The 21,248-nt window shown below is 44.2% G+C and overlaps 2 protein-coding genes across 2 annotated transcripts in view; both read left to right on the top strand.

Moving 5' to 3' along the window:
• URB1 (URB1 ribosome biogenesis homolog) overlaps positions 1–1,547 on the top strand; it is a 72,514-nt gene extending 70,967 nt beyond the window's left edge. The window contains exons 38-39 of the mRNA XM_066619827.1: positions 314–907; positions 1,220–1,547. Of these exons, the coding sequence (XP_066475924.1) occupies positions 314–907; positions 1,220–1,437 (812 nt within the window). The 3' untranslated portion in view covers positions 1,438–1,547. The remainder of the gene's footprint in view (positions 1–313; positions 908–1,219) is intronic.
• Positions 1,548–9,001: 7,454 nt separating this feature from the next.
• Positions 9,002–16,168, top strand: MIS18A (MIS18 kinetochore protein A). Its single transcript, XM_066622116.1, has 5 exons — positions 9,002–9,217; positions 10,818–10,884; positions 11,694–11,816; positions 13,311–13,404; positions 15,400–16,168. The coding sequence occupies exons 1-5, from the start codon at positions 9,028–9,030 to the stop codon at positions 15,478–15,480; spliced, it is 555 nt and encodes a 184-aa protein (XP_066478213.1). The 5' UTR covers positions 9,002–9,027; the 3' UTR covers positions 15,481–16,168.
• Positions 16,169–21,248: the final 5,080 nt, after the last annotated feature.

The raw sequence follows: 21,248 nt of genomic DNA, 5'->3' as shown, positions 1-21,248 counted from the left end.
TACCTGTATTCATAAATAACTCATCTGGAGAAAGCATATTCTCCTTCATTGCAAGAGGGAGAGAAAACTTAGAACTAGCTCATATGGATTTGGTTGAATTTGTCACCAGGTATTTTGTAGGTTGTGAGAACAAGCCACTGGGAGGCAGATTTGTGTAACAGCATCTTTCAAGCAATTCTTCTGCTCCTCACTGCCATCTTTTTAATAAGCATAAGAGAACAATTGATTCCCAATCCCCAGAAAAACACCTTTTTGTTTTCTTTATATTAAAATATTTCTTGTGATTTTTTTTGTTTGCCTTCAACCTTTGCAGAATATATTAAAGAAAAAAACAAGCCACAAGTACCCTTTCGAACATCATCTCAACTCATTCAGGAGAAGAATGAAATTAAAACAGAGGGAGAAGAAACAGTCTTTGAGCTGAAACTGTTTGATTCAGAGGAATGCAGATCTGCTGTGAGATCTATACTTGTCCACTGGGAACCTCTCTTTTCAGATAGGTCAGCAAAGCTTCCAAAGAAGCAAAATGGATATGGCAATCCTGGGCTTACGTGTAAGATGGCTTACTTAGTATTCAGGTGGTTAGTGAAGTCCCTTGTTGACAGCACCTTTAGCGTACAAAATGTACTTTTGACTTTCAAGTGGTTTAAAAAGAATGTTTTGCCAAACACCACTGTGGTAGAGGAGATTCTTAAAGATGGAAAACTGAGAAGTGATATATTTAAGCTTTACAGCAGCATCAATCATGCCAGTGAAGAGAAGACCTTGGACTTGAGTGAACTCTCCCTGCTGAATACAATCATGCTTCATCTACTGGATTCTCAGGATCTGACCAAAAATTATTTTTGTGGGATTCTGAAAAGGTTTTGTCTCTCTGCACTGGATGAAGAAGACGTGATGAAGAAAGGTAATTGATATTCAGCAGGAAAGGAGAAACTATATGGTTTTCATTCATTTCCATAAAACTTTTGAAATTTGCCCTTTGCCATAATATAGCATTAACACTTTGAAATTAATTAATAATAAATGACTTAAAAATTAATATTAATTGACGTTAATATTATTGATATTAATTGTGAGTAATTGAGAATATCAAACTTTCCATTTTAGAAAAGGTATTGGAAACCATGTCATTTAAAATGTGCAGAGTAAACAAAGGATATTGATCAACTTTTTATAACAAAACCCTATTGATTGAAACTTTTCTTTCCTTCCCTAGCTGCAGCCATGTTCCTCACTTCTGTTTATATTGGAGACATTTGGCTGGGAGCAGAGCAACCAGAGATGTTTATAACTCATGTTAAACTAAAGTGTGGAGTAACAGATGATAAACAAAACAGTAACTACCAAAAAATATGGGAGTCTGAAGAAGCTATGATTTCACTGTGCAGAGACATTTACTCATTTTTAATTCTCCACTCTGACTTACAATTCTAAACATCAAGCACCAGTGGCATAGTTTCTCATCTTGATTTTTAAAATAAAGTAAAATTCTGCACACACTTGCCTAGTTTTACCAAGGAATTTTAGTTCCTTATTTTGTACAAGAGTAACTTTAAAATTATTATGTAAATTTTAAAATGCTGAATTCTGAAGAAATATTTTTCAATAAATGTTTCAGAAAAACAGGATTTTAGGACATTGTCTATGTGTTGTATACTGATATGTAATATGTATATATGCATTTATATGTATTTTTATACATGTAAATTTTATACAAAATTTATAGGTATGTTATAAAAAATGTAAATACTGCTTAAGCAGTTTTTCTTTAACAATATCAACTAACTGTTTAACACAGAGGTTTTCAGACTGGAGCGTCGCAACACCCCAGCATGAGGGCCCTGGCCTCTGCCCGCTTAAGGGGTGGGACAGTGAGGAGGCTCAGGGGGCTGCAGGGGCTCGGCGGCACTTAGCACAGCTTCCTGCAGCCTCCCGGGGGTGCAGGGAGCCCTGTGCAGCTGTCCACAGGGCTCCCCGAGGCTTCCAAAGTGAAAGTGGGGCAATCATACCCTGCCTCCACTAAACCGGAATCAGAGCGTGATCACTCCACTTTCACTTCTGACAGGGATGCAGGGACTGGGGGTGCACTCAGTGAAAGCAGCAGTGAAAGTGGAGCGATCGCCCTCCACTTCCAGTTTTGCGGAGGCAGAGCACGATCACTCACTTTCATTGCTGCTGACCTGGGGAGCCCTGCAGAGGCTCACGCAGGGCTCCTTGTAGCCCCAGGATGCTGCTGCAGGGACTGGTGAGTGCACCCCAGTCCCTGAAGCCCCCCTGAGTGGCGCCTTCTCCCGAGGCACCTCCTGCAGTCCCGGAATCAGAGCGTGATCACTCCACTTTCACTTCTGACAGGGATGCAGGGACTGGGGGTGCACTCAGTGAAAGCAGCAGTGAAAGTGGAGCGATCGCCCTCCACTTCCAGTTTTGCGGAGGCAGAGCATGATCACTCACTTTCACTGCTGCTGACCTGGGGAGCCCTGCAGAGGCTCACGCAGGGCTCCTTGTAGCCCCAGGATGCTGCTGCAGGGACTGGTGAGTGCACCCCAGTCCCTGAAGCCCCCCTGAGTGGCGCCTTCTCCCGAGGCACCTCCTGCAGTAGCCCGGATCCGGCGGCAGCCCTTCTTGGTTCCACTGAGCCTGGGCACCCCAGGCAGCTCAGGATTGGGCTGACAGTTGTTGAGTAATCTCCTCCTCTAGAAGACACAAGACTAAAGTCTTCTCTTGCATACTTATGTTCTTAAAATGGTTGTTCAATTCAGTCCTGAAAATAATTACCCATTTTGTCATATCATACTTGTGGTAGCCCCCCTCTTATAATTGGCTCCCTATTCTTAAGGGCATGCTCTTGTCCTGCATCAGAGTAATTTATTTTCTCTGTATGACTTCATCATAAACCTGGCTAATAGTTCAATTGCAATTAAGTCTGAAATTGTATTTATGAGATTATTACATGGTACCCTGCTATTTGAACATATTTTTATTTCTTCCACTTGGTTATCCATAAGGCTGAGTCCAGCAAGACTAGTTGCATATGTGGGGTGATGAATATTTTTCTGAATAATTCCACGGAAACATAGAGTTCTCCAATCCTGTGAACAAATAAAGTTGCTATATTTAGTTTGAATAATATTTTCTGATAACTTCAGAGATCGCCTAAGATGATAAGTACAGGAGTGCCCTCGTATCTGCAGGGGTTCCACTTAGGAACTCCCTGTGATTAACTGAAACTGTGAGTACAGGGAACACCTCCTCCATAAATTGTGCTCTTTTATTGTTGCTTTTTAAATTGTTTTCATGGTTTTTAAGGTTTCTATTTTAATATTTGAAACATATTCTGATGTTTTATCTCTATGTGTTTGTTGTACACTGCTTTGGGTTTTCAGAAAAGCGGTATAGAAACCTTATAAATAAATCAAATAAATGGGTGAAATGGCTTTACAAGGCAAGGCACGGTGAGCTAAGAGTACCCACAGTTTAATTTATGTAACAGCAAACAATATTTCTCAATTTTAGGAGCAATGTGGCCAAAGCAATCACTGCTAGAGGGTTAGGGATATTCATCCAGGCTCTGCATACAAACTTAATCCCTTCTACAGATACACAATCTTCATCTACAGAACATAAAACATATTACAGTACTTACTTTATGGGTGTAGGTTTATGGGTGTAGAACCAGACCAAGATACTTTGAACAAAATAAAGAAGAGAAATGCCACAAAAGCAAAAAGACCAACCCAGAAGGCTATGACAATTGAATCTGTTGAAAGAAAAAAACAGTATTGATATGATGTGACTGATGTGAAAGTATAAGCTTTTATCTATCACTAAATTCGTTATAGCCACTGAAGGAAGGTTGTTTTTTTCCATTTTGGCCATGGGACATCGAGCTATAATAATTGAATTGATAGAGATTTGGCTGAGATTCACTTTACCAAAATTCTAATGTAAGATTTCTGCATTTTATAGCACTTTATAATGCAGATTATCTCATTGTGTTCTGAATCTGTGGTTGGTCTAAATCTGTAGCCTCTGCATAAAAAGAACTATTTACTCCGATTTTAATGCCACCTCTTGAAAAATAAAAAACCTAGAGGGGTTGAGATGGATACCAATGAATCATATTTAAATGCATTTAAAATAAGTGGTGTACATTCTTAGTTTCAATTGAACATTTCATAAAAGATGCCAATTATTTATACATCTGAAATATATTCAGATATTTCAGTAGTCGTACAACAAAAACAAATACAAGATTTAAAGTCTTTTTTTAGAGTAAAAAAATACTGAATTTGTTATTGCATTAGCTATATCGTGACACAATATCCAATAATCCAATCTAAAGAAGCTGATTGTGAAAGCATAAATCAGTTTTCACATGTGGATACCACACATGGTTGCTGTAGAGGCGGAGGCACATGTACCCATTGCTGGAAGTTGAAAGCAGAGTATTTCTCAGTGCAGATCATTAATTGGAATGCTGGGTTCTGTCTTAGCTGGGGATGGGTGGAGAAGCAAGATCTGGATTGCACGGCTTTCTACTACATTTACAGTTTCCTGGACTGAGACTATAGTCTGTGATTAGCACATTCTGTAATAAAAATACATCTGAAAGACTTAAGCATTTTTCTTTTGTTGATTTTTATTACTTCAAGTATGGAAAAGTGACAATACTTACATCTGTTTGCTTTTAGCTTTCTTGCATCAACTGGAATGAGATCTATGTAGTCCATGTAATATTCATACGACCAAAAATAATCAGATGAATTTGTCATGTTAGCCATTTCAATTGTACTTCTCAAGCAGCTCAGAACTGTTAACATAAGCGTATCGTGTTATGTACACTTTGGTGTTTCCATAAAAAGATTACACAACCATGTAGATCATTTTTCATTTGATGAGAGATCCTCAAGGACTGCCCAGAAACCAGAACCATTCAGCAGAAATGAGGGTCAGATTATTACACTAAGCCTCCTGGTGCCAAAGTGGAAATGGGCCCAATCCTATCTAACTTTCCAGTGCTAATGTAGCTATGCTTACGAGGCATGTGCTTTATCCTGTGGAGTTGAGGCATTCAAGGAGGCTTCCGCAAGGTACAGGAAAGTTTGTTCCTTTACCTCTAGTTGGTGGCTGCATCAGTGCTAAAAATTGGGCAGGGCTGAGCCTAAATGTCAGCAGCCATTGCTTACATAACAAGCTGTATGTCACTGTTTGCTAGCCATAATATATAGCAAAGTAAACAGAACAAGGGAAGCAGCAAAACTCAAGGCACCTAAAGCACTGCACCAAATGCTACCACCCTGTTAACTTGTGGTGTGCCAGTCTCTTCAACATTTGGTTTGAAAATAGGAGGATGGAGCAGAAGTGGATGCTTATAGAAGAGTGGTGGATTAGAGCAGTGGTCTCCAAAGTGGACTGGATTTCCCGGCAGATGTGACTGCCCAGAGCATCCCGTTGTCTTGACTGGGTGACATGGAGAGCCACGGCACGCTGGAACAGTAAGCTCCGCTCACAGAGTGCATGGCTTCTCCTGAACCCGGCCCCTGGGCCAGGCTTTGGAGGAGCCTGAACTAGAGTATAAGAAACATGCTTCTTCTCCTGTTCTGCCTGTCTTCCAGTCTAGGGCAGGGGTCTCTGAACTCTGGCCTGGGGGGCAGATGCGGCCCGTGGCGAGCCTCCATCGGCCCGTTTCCAGTCTCTGATTCCCTGAGAGCCTCTGGCCCAGCTGACCAAACACAACCAGAGTTGTACTTGTGGGGTGATGGAATGGGGGTCAATTTCAGTGTGTGCTTTATTTCTTGGGCTTTGTTGGTGCTTGGAGACAGGGCCTCTGAGAGGAATTTTATCAGGGGGTACAAAGTTTCTTTTGGGCCCCTTGCCAAAGAGGATGGGAGTGAAACAGAGTGGGGGGGTGGCAATGGGGGTGGGCAGAATGGGGGCAACAGGCAGAGAGAAAGTGGCAATAGCCAGCATAATCTTTGGAGTGTAGGTGTACCAGCCTTCCCAATGCAGAACTCAGGTCTACCTGCCTGCACAGCGCTGGCAGTGAGATACAGTAGTACAGAAAACCAAACATACTAAAATCTTTGAAATATAGAAAAACATTGCAGGAGATGAGTATCATTGTATTGAGGCTCACACTAGAATGGAAACTGTCCTGTGTACACCAAAACTGACTTTTGCAGTAGCTGTTGCCCAGCTCCTTCATGGTAAGCAGATCCACTAGTGAAAGAACTACTGTAGCAGGTCGGTTTCCTCCCAAATGTGACACTGTAAAGAACTGTATGCATTCCTGGGCCTCATGTGTCTGGCTTGTGGCAGTAGTCATTACCATGTGCCCACAGTAATGTCCCCAGCATCCCATATGGGCAGTGATTCTGGGTGAGATTGGAAAATGTAAGATTCCAGGAAATTTCTGGGCCCCCTCCTTTGGTTCCTGGATCCCCTTTCTGACCCTGGGCCAGGGTACAAATTACCCCCTTTACCGCCCTCTCCTAGGCCCTGCTTGGAGAAATCCCGGCCTTTTTAGCCCATTCATTCATTTATTCTAAATTTTATATTTAATTTTTTTTTCTGGCCCTCGACACTGTGCCAAATATTTGATGCGGCCCTTTGGCCAAAAAGTTTAGAGACCGCTAATCTAGGGCATGGGTCTCCAAACCCCGGCCTGGGGGCCAGATGTGGCCACCGGCCAGCCTCAGTTTGGCCAGCAGTCAGGCTCTTGTCCCCTGAAAGCCTCTGGCCCACTTGGCTGAACATGACTGGAACTGTGCTCTGGTTGCATCTGGAGGGTGTTCTAAGGGCCAGAGAGTTTGAATGAATGATCCCATTCATTCATTTATTCACTCATCTAAGTTCCAGCTCTAATTTATATAAATTTTATATTTAAATTTTTTCCCGGCCCTCAGCACCGTGCCAGGTATTTGATGCAGCCCTCTGGCCAAAATGTTTGGAGACCTGGGATGGATGGAAAGATGTGGGTGCCCCTTACCAACTGCTGTCTGAGGTGACCACCTCAGTTGGTTTCATGGATGGGGCCACCCTTAATGGGAGAGCATAGTGCCAAGCTATCAGAAAAATCTTGGCAGAAAGGTAGCCAGCAAAAATATCAAAAGTCGATACTCTTTACAATGAGAGTTAAAAGTTGAATATTCCATCTGATGCATTCCTGAAATTTCCTATCAAATTGGTTTTGCAAGGTTTTGAAACAAAACTGGACAGTATAGTGCACACACTGGGGCAGTAGCGTAAGGACTTACCTTTCTCAATATTTGCCATATCACTTTACATGATCCACCAATCTGAAGTACTGCCAGAAGTAACTGGCAATGACATCATTGCCAATTACTTCTGAGTTGGGAGGCCAGATTTAAGGCAACACACACCAGTAAGAGCCTCAGGGTGGACAGGAGGGCTTTATCGAACACAAAAAAGCATACTTTGGAGTTCTGCCTGCAGAGCTGAGCTTCCTACCACTGTTTGTTGTGCTGCATTCCTGGTCTTGCTGCCAGGCAGCGGAAGTCCAGGGGTCCCATGTGTACCACTGGTGGTATCCAGACCACTGGTTGAGAAACACTGCTTTAACAGCCCATGTTTAATCTGAGGTAAGTTCCATTATAGTCAATGGGGCTTACTCCCAGGTTAAGTGTGGCTACACTAACTCCCAGGTTAAGTGTGGTTAAGATCCAGATCTACAGAGCTTGTGTCCTGAGTACACTTCTGTACTGCAGCGAGTCATGGACTCTTCGCTCACAACAGGAGAGGAAACTGAACGCTTTCCACATGCGCTGCCTCCGATGCATCCTCGGCATCACCTGGCAGGACAAAGTTCCAAACAACACAGTCCTGGAACGTGCTGAAATCCCTAGCATGTATGCACTGCTGAAACAGAGACGCCTGCGTTGGCTCGGTCATGTCGTGAGAATGGATGATGGCCGGATCCCAAAGGATCTCCTCTATGGAGAACTCGTGCAAGGAAAGCGCCTTTCCTTGCTGCGATACAAGGACAGCTGTGATACAAGGACATCTGCAAGAGGGATCTGAAGGCCTTAGGAGTGGACCTCAACAAGTGGGAAACCCTGGCCTCTGAGCGGCCCGCTTGGAGACAGGCTGTGCAGCATGGCCTTTCCCAGTTTGAAGAGACACTTGGCCAACAGTCTGAGGCTAAGCGGCAAAGAAGGAAGGCCCATAGCCAGGGAGACAGACCAGGGACAGACTGCACTTGCTCCTGTTGTGGAAGGGATTGTCACTCCCGGATTGGCCTTTTCAGCCACACTAGACGCTGTTCCAGAACCACCATTCAGAGCGCGATACCATAGTCTTTCGAGACTGAAGGTTGCCAATGATGATGATGAAGTGTGGCTAGGACTGTAACATAGCATGGGAGGGGTGAGTGGTGGGGGAGAAGTGTGTTGCCACCCACACTTAAGCAAGGGAAATTAAGCAAGGAGAAGGAGGATGAATGGGAAAGGCGCATAACATCTTGCAGCATCTCCACTTTATCCTGGTCAGATAAGGGGAGAGAGAGATGTGTGGCTACAGTCCTAGCCACACTTTCCTGGGATGCATAGGCTTGAGCTCTGTCTCTTCTTGCAACATTTATCAGCTGTTCTTTCATAGATACTTAGAGGGCTTTCATGGAGCAGCATCCTTAAAGCCCAATCCTATGTACTACTACTCAGAAGTCAGTCCCCTTAGAGTCAGTGGGGCTTACTCCCAGGGAAGTGTGGAGAGGACTGCAGCCTGGCAGCCCCACCCTATGCATGCCTACTCAGGAGGAAGTCCCCTTAGAGTCAGTGGGGCCTCCTCCCAGGGAGCTGTGGAGAGGATGGGACTGTCAGGAGGAGTCACGATTCAGGGCAGACTCAAAACTCTTGGATGGGGACCCCTTGACGACAAAGCGGCGCATGCGCACAAAGACCGCCGTCCTCTTCGCTTGGCAAGGGAAAGCGAGGCGGCGTCCTAGAGCGGCCTGGTGTGGCGGCCGCCATATCCGGCACGGGCGCCGCGCGGGAAGCTTGAAGGAGGATGGCAGCGCTGCCGGTGGAGGAGACGGCGCTGTCGCTGGCGTCGTCCCCCGAGAGCCTGCAGCGGGGGGAGCAGGAGCCGGAGCAGGAGCCGCCCATGGTGTTCCTGTGCGCCGGCTGCAAGCGCCCGGTGGGGGACACGCTCAGCTGGGAGAGCAACGACGAGGACGCCAGCTGCATCCTGCTGAAGAGTGAGCCTCCGCCCCCCAGCAGCAGCCCCGGGCCTGCAGCGAGGCTCAAGGCCCCTCTGTCACCCCCGGCTGGCTCAGCCAGCGCTTGTGGGGGGCTGTGGCGCAGGCGGGCCTGTCCCTGGCAGTGGCAGCAGGCATGTGACACAACCTGGTGGCGTAGTTGGAGGGGGCGGAGCTCCCAGGCTGGCAGGGAGCAAGCGGCCCCTCCCTTTGGAGCCATACGGCTCCACTTTGCTCCCCCGCCCCCTCCAGCTACGCCACTGACACAACAACACATGGCGGTGGAGCCATCCCAGTGTTGGGAGTCAGCACAGGCACAAGATGCATTCCTTTCTCCAGCACCTGTGGAACTCCTTGCCATAGGACATGGTGCTGGCCTCTGCCCTGGCGCCTCTGAAGGGGGTTGGGCAGATCTCTGGAGGAAAACTCCATCACAAGCCGCGACGAGCCTCCTGATTTCAGACATGTGCTACCTCAGAGTGCCAGGTGCAACGGAGGACACCAGGATGCAGGTCTCTTCTTGCCTCGTGTGCCCCTGAAGCATCTGGTGGGCCGCTGTAAGAACATAAGAAGAGCCCCGCTGGATCAGGCCAAAGGCCCATCTAGTCCAGCTTCCTGTATCTCACAGCGGCCCTCCAGATGCCTCAAGCAGCACACAAGAGAACAAGAGACCTGCATCCTGGTGTCCTCCCTTGCACCTGGCATTCTGATGTAGCCCATCTCTGAAATCAGGATGCCCCCGACAAGCACACAAGACAACAGGGACTGTGAGCTACACAGCTGTGTAGCTGTGAGCTACAGGAAGCAGGACAGGCCTTCCACCTGCTCCAGTGGGGCTCTTTTTATATTTTTAGGTGGTCTCAAGTAAAAAGAAATTATAACAGTGCAACAGTAACAATAAGTTTATAACACTGATGGGTTTAAAAGGGAGCCTTCTGTAAAACTGTTACTGGGTTCCTTTTGCTGTGTAAACCTCTTTGTGAACGTGTTTTGTTGAAAAGTGGCATATAAATATAACAATTGTCTGGATCTTGAAAAGAGAACTCTTGGCAGTGTGTTTAAAAGGCCAGTCTCCCAGTTCTGTTGTTTTGAACATGGTAGCTGATTCGAGAGCCTGGGATTTGACAGCTACCACCCAAAAAGGCCGTTCAGCAGTGATGACCATGATGCTGTATTTTCCCTCACAACTAACATGTACTGTGCTAACACCTGCTTTGATATGTATTAGTGATTTCTTACATGAAGATTATTGCAGACTAAGGCTTTCATTGACTGATGTTTGCTGCACTAATGCCATAAACTGTATTTAGAATTTGCAAAGGGACTTGTAATCCCCATCAAAATTAATTCTTGCGACAACCCTTTTGAAGGGAAGACCCTGTTAATGTTATGCATAGGTAATAATGCAGGCTCCTCATTTCAGTGGGGATGCCGATCAGGTCAGAAGACAATGTCTGCCCCTCTTCCCATTCTGTGTTGACTCTTGATAGCATTTTTTTGTTGAAACTATTATAATAGTTCTAAATGTCACTTCGTTAAGATTTCCAAGAAGCTCAGATGGTTTTTCCACTGTTCTTGATTTGTATCTTTCTCATTTTAGGTGTTACTATCAACGTCTCTACTGACAAAGAACAAAAGCTTTCGAGCAGGGCAGGTGAATATGGCTGGTACGCAATCTCCATTTTAAAAGTAAAAGTTAGCTCTGTCCCAAAGCAGTGCTTCACGGTAGGAATTGGTCATGGCATGCCTTACAGTGGAGAGCCAACTCCACTTGCACAGCTTGCCATTTTGGTCATACAATGTACTAATGTTCTTGGTGATTAAACCAAGAAGCAGTATACTGTATTAAGCTGCACCTGCAACAGGAGGTAGATGGATGTTAAATTGGGCTTGTTTCCAGTCCTAAACTATGGTTTGGAGAAGGGTGGCCAACTTTTCAAGTTTAGGGCTCTTGAACCTTTAACCAATTGTGTAGAGGAGGGAATTTCAGCAGGTGCAGCTTGTTAACTGTGAGATGACAAGCTGCATCTGCTGAAATTCCCTCTTCTACACAATTGTGAAAGGCCCAGGAGCCCTAAACTTGAAAGGTTAGCCACCCCTGGTTTGCAGGATTGTTTGAATGTAGCTAGAGTAATAAGGTTTTCACAAATGTGAATAGCTCACTGAAGTAGTTCCTTTTCTTTGGCATTTATCCTGGGACACCGGATTCAGCCTATAGCTAGAAAAAAAGAATGAAATTAAAACTGAAATGGGGCAGAAGGACAACAGTTGCTTAAAAAGCAGCAAACTATAGAAAGTGGATTGCAGAGATTAATGACTGGAAACAGATTTAAAGATTGTTTGAACAGTGTGGCTAAATCATTTTCTATGAGCTAATATAATGTGCTACCTAAATCTTTAATCCAAAATCTTTATTCTCAAACATGTACCATAAATGTGTTACCATGTCCTAAGTAAGTTATGTTTTGCTTTACAGCATGCTTGAAACCTTGTTTTGCTCTGGATGTAACATGACACTTGGAAGCATCTACAGATGCACCCCAAGACATCTTGACTATAAACGAGATTTATTTTGTTTAAGTGTTGACTCCCTTGAAAGGTAAGAGAAACACGTTGATTTGCCAGAGAAACATAATTTGGTGATTTGAATACAGGGGAGCCCCTTCACACGTGCCTCTGGAGTCTTCTCGGAGCCCAGATGTCTGTGTGCTGGGCTCAGAGGACCCTCCACAGGTGAGTGGATTAGAGCTCCCTTCAGCTCTGGAGGGTGGGGGGGAAGTGTTTGCCCTTATCTGCGGTTTCATGTAACTGCAGGGAGTTCTGGAACGAAACTCCCGTGGATACAGGTTACGCCTTATTTTTAAAACGGATCTGCCTCAGACTGGGTGGCTGCTTCTCTTGCACAAGGACTGATTGGAGACTGTGAAATTTAAAGAAAGGAGTAAGCAATAAACACTATACTTTGTGCCGCTGCTTGTCCTAAGAGCATTTTGCATTCTAATGGTTATACCTCCATGGTGGACAAATGCCATGTCTGCCTTGGCCCTCATTTTTGCTGATATTCAAAAGGGCATAAATGAAGAGCACCTAACACAGACCATGCTTGCCATGAGATAAGGTTTGGTTCAGGAGATCCAGTAGCCCATCTAGGATTCACACAGTATTGATTAGAATGCAGAATTGATGCTCAGCAACAATGGAAAGCGGGGGCGGGGCATCCTTCACGCTCTGGAAATGAGAAGACTGTGGCTCCCTAGAAGTAAAAATGCACACATAGAATTTCCCCCCCCCCCCAAAAAAAAAAAAGCCCAGCAAAACAGCACACCTCCTTGCACAGAGCTGCTAAGCAATCCAGGTAGCAGTGGCTGGAGAGCAACATGTAAACACAGTTCAGATTTTAGTGGCAGTACTCCAGTTACAATATTTCCTTACCAGTGATGCAAACTTCTCCTTAAATGTGTACCAAGAAATTATCAGTCTCTTATTAATCTTGCCTGAAGGCCTTTGATTTCAACTAGCAAAACAGATGGTGGTTTTTTTATTCAGTGTAGCTGTAACTGAGTATGCATTGCTCAGAGTACAGATGTTTCTATATGACTATATACGTTCATACAAATGTGAAAAGATGAAACAGAGCAACTGTTAGTGCAATCATAAGTATCGCACTACACTAACTATTTCTGTTTGAAGAGTTGTGGCATTTTTGTATGAATTGTTCAGTTTTAATTTTAGGTACAGTGCTTGTAAAGTTCTTATTAGACATTTATTTTGATTCTACCACCAAGTTCACCGTTTATGGATTGCCTTTCATTCTTTGGGTGGAGGGTTCCCACTCTGGCAAGCTGGAAGACTCTATTTGAGATGCTAAGTACTTGCAACAGATTGGTAGGAGAGCAACTCCTATGAGTATTTTAGCAGTATATTTTAATTATTGGATTTACTACTTTGTTGCAGAAGGCATTATGGTTATGACTGCTGTTAGTAAATGGCATTTTACGTAAACATTTTACGTAAACATAGTAAACATTTGAGTTATGTTTTCATTCCTGTAGAGTATGATTTCCATGTTATTTATAACTGTACAATGTCTAAGTTATACCCTAGGGTCCTCGGAACAAAAAGCTGAAATTGATGAAGAACCCCTCACCCTTGAAAGTAGAGCTAGTTTAGAAGAGTCATTAGGAAGGGTAAGATGCGGTGCTCTATTTATCTTGTATTCATACGTTGCTATTAGACTAGAAGGATTATGTAGAACTCATTCTTAAATTTGTCTTGTTTTCCAAGGAGTAAGGTAGTGATGTGAGTAGAAAGCACTGAAGAAAACTACCAATGGAAAAGAGAGTCTTCTTTGATTTATACTTGTGAGAAAATAAGGACCCTATGAAACTGACCGTATATCAACAAATATGTTTAGTCCTTGCACACAGGTGCTGAGCTTTCTAGGTAGCATTGGCTGGAAAGCAATGTGTGAATATACTGTAGTATACTGTAGTGTTCAGACAATTCCGGCTGCCAGCCTTTGACAGTGTCAGTCTCCTGTAAGGCATCAGTACTGTCCATGAGGATAAAAAGTTAGCAGAAGGACCATTAGAAACATTATCCAAAAGGCATAATCAACACCTAGGGCAGGGGTGCTCACACTTTTTTGGCTCGAGAGCTACTTTGAAACCCAGCAAGGCCCGGAGATCTACCAGGGGGGAAGGAAGCATCTGACAGACACCCCCTTTGATGTATGGAGCCCCTGCTGGACCAGGTCAGAGGAGGCCCACCAAGTCCAGCTTCCTGTGCCCCACAGTGGCCCACCAGATGCTTCAGGAAGCACACGGGAGGCCTCTCCTCTCTCCCCACCCCACATACTGGGGGCAGCCACAGGTCCCCCCAAGAAGCACATGCCCAGCCTTGCTGCACTACGGGGGGGAGGAGCTCCCCACTTCCTGCCTCCCAAACTCTTTGTGGCTGTGCCCCGAGACCAGCAGGGAGAGGGAGGCGTCACAGGTCCTCCTCGGAAGGGGTGGGGGGGCTTCCCCGTTTCCATGGAGAGGGGCTGCGTGTGCAGGCGGCAGGCGGGGGAGACACTGCTCCCACCCGCCCTCCTCCTGCAGCGGCGGGGGGGCCAGGGGGGTCATCTCACCTGTCAGCCCCGACCGACACCCTGGGCTCCTACAGGGGCGGCTGGGCTGGGCATGGCTGTGCTGGGTTGGGCCGGACCTGACTGGAAGCGAAGGGGAGGGTCACTCGGGGCCTCCTGCAGCAACCGCCATCAGAGCAACTCCATCTCGAACTCCCGCCCCTCCCCCTTCTGCTATGGAGCCCCAGGAAGCGCCTCAGTCCAGTGCAGCCCAGCTCCCCCTCCCGCCGCCGCCCACTTTAGCTCCGTTTCCATGGAGAGGGGCTGCGCGTGCAGGCGGCAGGCGGGGGAGACACTGCTCCCACCGGCCCTCCTCCTGCAGCGGTGGGGGGGCCAGGGGGGTCGTCTCACCTGTCAGCCCCGACCGAGAGTGGCAGTGGCCACAGCACTTACCTCTGGGCTCCTACAGGGGCGGCTGGACCGGGCATGGCTGGGCTGGGTTGGGCTGGACCTGACTGGAAGGGGAGGGTCACTCGGGGCCTCCCGTGGCAACCGCCATCAGAGCAACTCCATCTCGAACTCCCGCCCCTCTCCCCTTCCGCTACAGAGCCCCAGGAAGCGCCTCAGTCCAGTGCAGCCCAGCTCCCCCTCCCGCCGCCGCCCACTTTAGCTCCTGCTCTTCCAGCATGCAGTGCCATGAAACTGATGAAACTGACTAGAGTCTTGTCAGTTTCATCAGTTTTGTTGCTGCATGCCTGAAGAGCAGCTAAAGTGTCAGTTTCAGTGTCAGTTTAGTGTCAGCTAAATATGTCAGTTTCGTCTAGTCACTAGACGAAACTGACATATTAACAGTTTGGAGAGACAGGGCTCCGCGATGTACTCATTTTGCCTCCTGATCTACCGGTAGATCGCGATCTACCTATTGAGCACCCCTGACCTAGGGTGTTGTGGCAGGAGGACTCTTGGAGGACAGATATATATCTGTACACACACACACAGAGAGAGAGAGAGAGAGAGAGAGCCTTGCAATGTATTCGTGGATCTTTGGATTGGGACCTTTATTGGAAATTAACATTACTAAAAAATTGAGATTTCTTTTTAATATACTTAACAGGCAGAAACAATACTGAAAGCACTGGAGCAACGGTTATCTGTGGTTGAATCAAGTTTTGCATCTCTCCACAATGTTGGCTGAAAAAAAAATTAGAAATGCTACTAATTTCAATACTGAGATATGAGCTTCCTGTTGTTGACTTCTGGGGACTCATGGAATCATGGCAAGTCTTTTTCAGTTAAGAGCATCATGCCTTTTGCAGTCTCTTGAAGAATGAAAAAGCAGACTTCTGAAGAAGGGAAATGCTTTTTGAGAAGTTGGAGGAGATTGTTTGGAAACTGTTCACAAAAAGAAATGTTTTCTTATAGTTCATGTTTAATTCTTGTGTTCTCTAAATTACTGAAATACAATGATCTTATCAGTATTATCTCTTGCCTTCTTGCTTCAGCAGTATTCTCCTTTAGATTCCTTATATACTTTCTGATAGTTTTGGCAGCTTAGTGAGGATTATGACAAACCTCTTTCTTCTGAAAAAGATAGTCTCGCGGCAGGTTGGCTACCCTTGAACCATCCATCTATGGTAGCAGCTATTTAGGCTTTTGCCATCTGGAGAGACAGTGTTGGCTGGGCCGCATCTTACAAGAAGAAACTGTAGAACATGAACTCGATTTGATAAAGTCATTGATTGCAGGTTATAAAATAGGACCATAACCAAAATAGGTTATAAAATAGGATACCATTTTCTGGTATCTTACACTTGTCATTTTGAAACAGGGGCCTGAATACTCAGTTACTCAAAATACTCAGTGTTTCAATAAAAACTAAAACAGGAAATCTGCAGCTGAACTGGAATTAAAAATCGTTCTGCAAAAGTGTGTTTGTTGCAGGTCTTTGTGCTTATTCTTAATCGCCTGTCCTCTAAATTTGAAGCCTCATGCAGTTTGCCAAACTTGAATGCCTTTCATGTTCCAAATAACCTAGGTGGCATTAGTCATCACAGATTTCTCATTATGTTGTAGCACATTCTGTTCACATCTAATTGGGGCACATCATGCTGTTTCATCCTTATTTTCTGTTCCTTTAAAAATTAAAAACAGCCGCCATTCATCAGTAAAAGGCTTTCAGAATAGATGCATATATATATAGTCGTGTTTCTTAGCTGTAGTGCAGCTGGACGTACAAGCAAATGTTACCTTTTCCTTCACAGCTATTTTGGTAGGATATATTTCTGAGTAGGTGAAATAAAATTGGCAAAAAACAGTTCTATTTATCTGGTTGATGAAAAGTTGCAATTTGTTTTTATGGCCAGAAGGAAATGGATTTCCTAGAACCTTCTATAGTTGTTTTCCAATATCAGCTACCAACCATGCTATCACTTCAGTTCTTTGGTATGTTTGCTACTGTTGTACCACAATCAATTCTTCAGATGATTGTACAGATTGTGGTGGTGGTGTCGCCTGATCCATGCAATGACCCTCCTACAGGCCTTCAATTATAGCTGGCTAGGTCCAACCTCACCTTTCTTTCTGGCTTTGTGCTCCCTTTACTTCCTCCTACTGTCTTTTGCTGTCCTTGCTTCTGCCTAAGACTATCTGCATCCTTGCCTCAGCCTTCTCTTCAGACCTGCTTAGTCCATGTGCCATGGTTGTAGCATGCCCACTAAATGGCTTGATTGCATATGACAGTGCACTCTCAACTTGAGAGAAGGCACCTGTTCAACTGGTCCGCACAAGAGGTGGTGTTATTTAGTGTTTTCACCTCATACTCAAAAGGTCAACTGAATAATTCTTTGAAGAAATAGGGAGAAAAATGTAGCTTGCAAAAGCAATGCAAAACCAGTATGGGATGCAACCATACTTGTAGAAGATGGAATGAGGTGCCATTTTACACCCTATAATGTCAGATCGCACCATGTGTGCAGTTTTTCAACATTTTTCTGCATTTGCTTGTTAAGACAGAGAGAAACAATAGAGAATGATTTACAAGCAAATATAGAGATCAGATTATCTCTTAAGTTGTATAAGGTTGCTGTCTTTGGATAAAGGCAACTAAGATTGTCCACTTCTGTTTTCATGTATGTGGACTTGTATAAAACTTGCAAATTTACTGCTCTCTATTTACTAATAACACAGGCCAACACACATTTTGCTTTCTTAAACCTTACACTAATTCCTGGGTATATTTGGGGTGCTGATTCCAAAAATGGCATCCATTTTGCCCTATCATGTCTAGTTTGGGAAACAGTATAGCCTCTTTAGTGAATGGTTCAAGCAGCTTTCTCATGAGGAAGCCTACACCATGGCTTCTTCATGAGGAAGCTGCTTGAACCATTCACTAATGAGGCTATACTATATCTCCAAAACTAGACATGATACGGCAAAACGGATGCCATTTTTGGAATCAGCACCCCAAATTCATATCAAACCACCATAAAGTTTGGGAAAAACTTTTCTGACCCTCAATTTTGTAGGAATGTAATCATGGCTCAACCAAAACACGGGCGCAGGTGCGCGCGCACACATATGCACACTGAGTCCATGCCTAGGGCGTAAAAAAGATAGTATTGGATAGTATGCCTGCTGGATCCATGGCATAGCACTTTAACTATCCATGTATGGTCGCATTTAGGCTTTTGCCAGCTGGAGACAGAAAGGTAATGTGCAAAGCGTTGGCTGGGCCTGCATCTTACAAGAAGAAACTAGAACATGAGCTTGGTTTATATTTACACTTCTGTGCCTAATCACTCTGCTTTAAATTACAAAATCATGATGGTTCATAAGAACTCAAGTTACTATCCTATACTAGAGTGGAAATCTTTTCTTACACAGGTGGGGACCCATCCCTGCTTTCTAAAGCAGTGCTTCTCAAACTTTAGCACTTGGTCCCATTTCTATCACGACCCACTAGACAAAAATATATAGAGAAAAATATTTTATTTATTAATAATAAAGGGTCAGAAAAGTTTTCCCCAAACTTTATGGTGGTTTGATATGAATTTGGGGTGCCAATTCCAAAAATGGCATCTGTTTTGTCCTATCACGTCTAGTTTTGGAGGTATAGTAGAGCCAATGGTTCAAGCAGCTTTCTCATCATCATGAGGAAACTGCTTGAACCATTCACTAAAAAGGCTATGCTGTGTCTCCAAAACTAGACGTGATAGGGCAAAACGGATGCCATTTTTGGAATCGGCACCCCAAATGTAGCCAGGAATTGGTGTTTAAGGAAGCAAAATGTGTGTTGGCCTGTGTAATCAGGTACTCCCAAGGTTGCAAGAGATCATACATATAGTATATATGTGTAAACATTTGCTAGGCTATCCCCAGAAATGGAGTTCAAGGATTGTTCCTACAAACCTTTACAGTCATTGCAGGGTACCCAGAAAGCTAAACTGGAGAGCAAGATGTGCATAGGGACTTCCAGCCCAGAAAAAAGGCTGGCTTCACACATGAGCTATGGCACACCAATTACTACAGAAAATAGGAAAATGTGACATTTTAATTGGGGGGTATGAAGAGTACCTCATTCCACAGGTTAGCATTCCAGCTAACAATTTTCTTCTGCAAACTGGGTAAAACCTTACAAAGTTTTTTTTAATGTTTCAAAAACCCTTGACAACTCAAAGATAAGCCCCAACCTACAGTTTGGGAAACACTGTTCTAAAGCATAATCAAACTCCTTACACACTAAGAGACCAAGGCACATCTTGTTCCATCCTCCATCATTCTTCAAGTCAGAGGGCAGAATGCACAGCCCTCATTGTATTTGTTTTCCCTGTGCCCCCTCCATTGTTGTCTACTATGATGCTGGTGAATTAGTTTCCATACAAAGTCCTTATTAACTGTTGACTATATAATAATTACGAACAGCTATGTAAAAGTTAGCCTTGCCAGCTAACTATAGCGCTAATCCTACAAGCCACCAGGCAGTGTGTGTCTGTCCAATTCAATCCATTACTTTGGCTCCCTAAAAGCTTGGCTCTAAGCCCTGATGTTTCAGTATTAACTTCAGTTAGCATTGTGTTTAATTTGAGGAAGGGCAAGAAGAGAAAAACATTTATTCGGAAAGCAGTTTAAAAATCTTTGAGTGTTTTGCTGCTAAGCCCTCTTGTTTGAACTCCAATCTTACAGGTGTTAACTTTGAAAACAGCGCTACTGAGTTTAGATTTATTCTTGCATAAGTGTAAATATGACTGCAATATGCTTAATAATTGTTTAGTTTTGACCAGTTGTCGTTATGTTTTGAAAACTGATTAAGGTTCAATTAAAACCTTTTTAGTGCATCACTATGTTATAAACACTAAGCCCTAATTTAAGCAAATGAATTAATGTGCTGAATTTCAGAGATGCTGTCCAGCAACTGTTTTTCTCAGAACATGGCATTACTTTCCAAATGCAGGCTAATTCATATGACTAATTTCATCCCAGTTTGAGAGGCTTTTTGCCATCACCTTGTGATAGGTTTACTAACTTTAAGACTATTCCTGAATATTTGTTTAACGGCAAGACGTAATGTTTGAATTTCCTGGAGGCCCTGTTAAAATCTCCAGGATTGCTTTCAGGTGTCACCTGGAGATTGATGCTGCTTTCTAAAGTTTATAGGTCAGTCTTGGATGGGGGCATCCAGTGTTCCCTGTAAGAATTACACACACTATGCAGAGCTTTTTCATGACTTCATGGCAGCGCCAGGCACCTCAGGATGTTCAGAGATGATGTCACCACATCATGACCAACTTCCAGGTAGCTGAGTTCCATGGAGCTCAGCTACAAGTGCATGGTTGTGCAGTCTGCACCTTAGGCAGAACATTGCGGGCATCCCTACCTTGTGCTGTGTAACACTGGAAAGCCAGATTTTGAGACTCACAATGAACACAGTGAAAGAGCCTCCTGGCAATTCACAAGAGCACTTGCCACTTGGGTGGTGTTTTGGGAGAAGGAAGGGAAGACCTTATTATGATTGATCTAGAAATAGATAATCTTTTACTTTACAAGTACTCTGATGTGTCCCATAAAACAACAGGCATCTTTGAGCATTCTTTATATTTTTTCTCAGGCTGACCACAAGATGGTGCATTCTGCCTTCTAACTGTTCTTTTGCTTTCATGCTGTATTGCATTTTTGTTTTAGATTATGTATATACTTTAACTGGGTTTTTTAAAAAATAAATAATGGGGATTAGTTCTTAGAACTTGTAGGCATATCAAAACTGACAACAGTGAGGGTGGTGGTTTTGGTTTGTTTGACTTTAGTACAGCCATTCATATCTCAGCTTGAAATATTTTATGAGAAATTTCCTTTCAGTTTAGTGAAATCAATTAGTAGTGGTCTTCCCTCTGTAGGTTGTTCAATGTTTCATGACTTGGGTTCATTCCATTGCTTTGGCATCCTTTAGTCTCGGAAGACTATGGTGTCACGCTCTGAATGGTGGTTCTGGAACAGAGTGTCCTCTCCAGTGCGCGAAGCCTGGGTAAAGTAGGTATGGAGGATAGGCTGTTACCCATGCAGCAAATCCCCCCTCTCCATGTCACTGAAATGGTCCAATGGAAAGGCAGAAGCCAATACGGTTGGTTCCAGCGGCGTCGCAGGAGTTGCCATTCCATAGCCTTTTTTTAAATTCCTTAATGATGAAATACTGGCTTATGTGTGGATGGCTAAATACACTGTTTTCTTACAATCCAAATGCAATCCAAAGTCCAGTAATATTCTGAGACGAAGGCCTAGTTAGCACAAATAGCAAATGTAGAGGTGAGCTGGTTTCTTGAATTTGTTCCCTAAGTGAGACCACGTATTCTGGAATTGCTGCTCCATGACTTCCCCTACCTCCCCCCAAAATTTGCACACTAGAAACTGAGAAATAAGGGTCAGAGTTTCTGCTTAATCTTGTCATTGACATTCCAGTTCTTTATACCTAAA

The sequence above is a fragment of the Tiliqua scincoides genome, chromosome 3 (genome assembly GCF_035046505.1).
Source record: "Tiliqua scincoides isolate rTilSci1 chromosome 3, rTilSci1.hap2, whole genome shotgun sequence".
Lineage (NCBI taxonomy): Eukaryota > Metazoa > Chordata > Lepidosauria > Squamata > Scincidae > Tiliqua > Tiliqua scincoides.
This window is presented reverse-complemented; position numbering and strand designations above follow the sequence as displayed.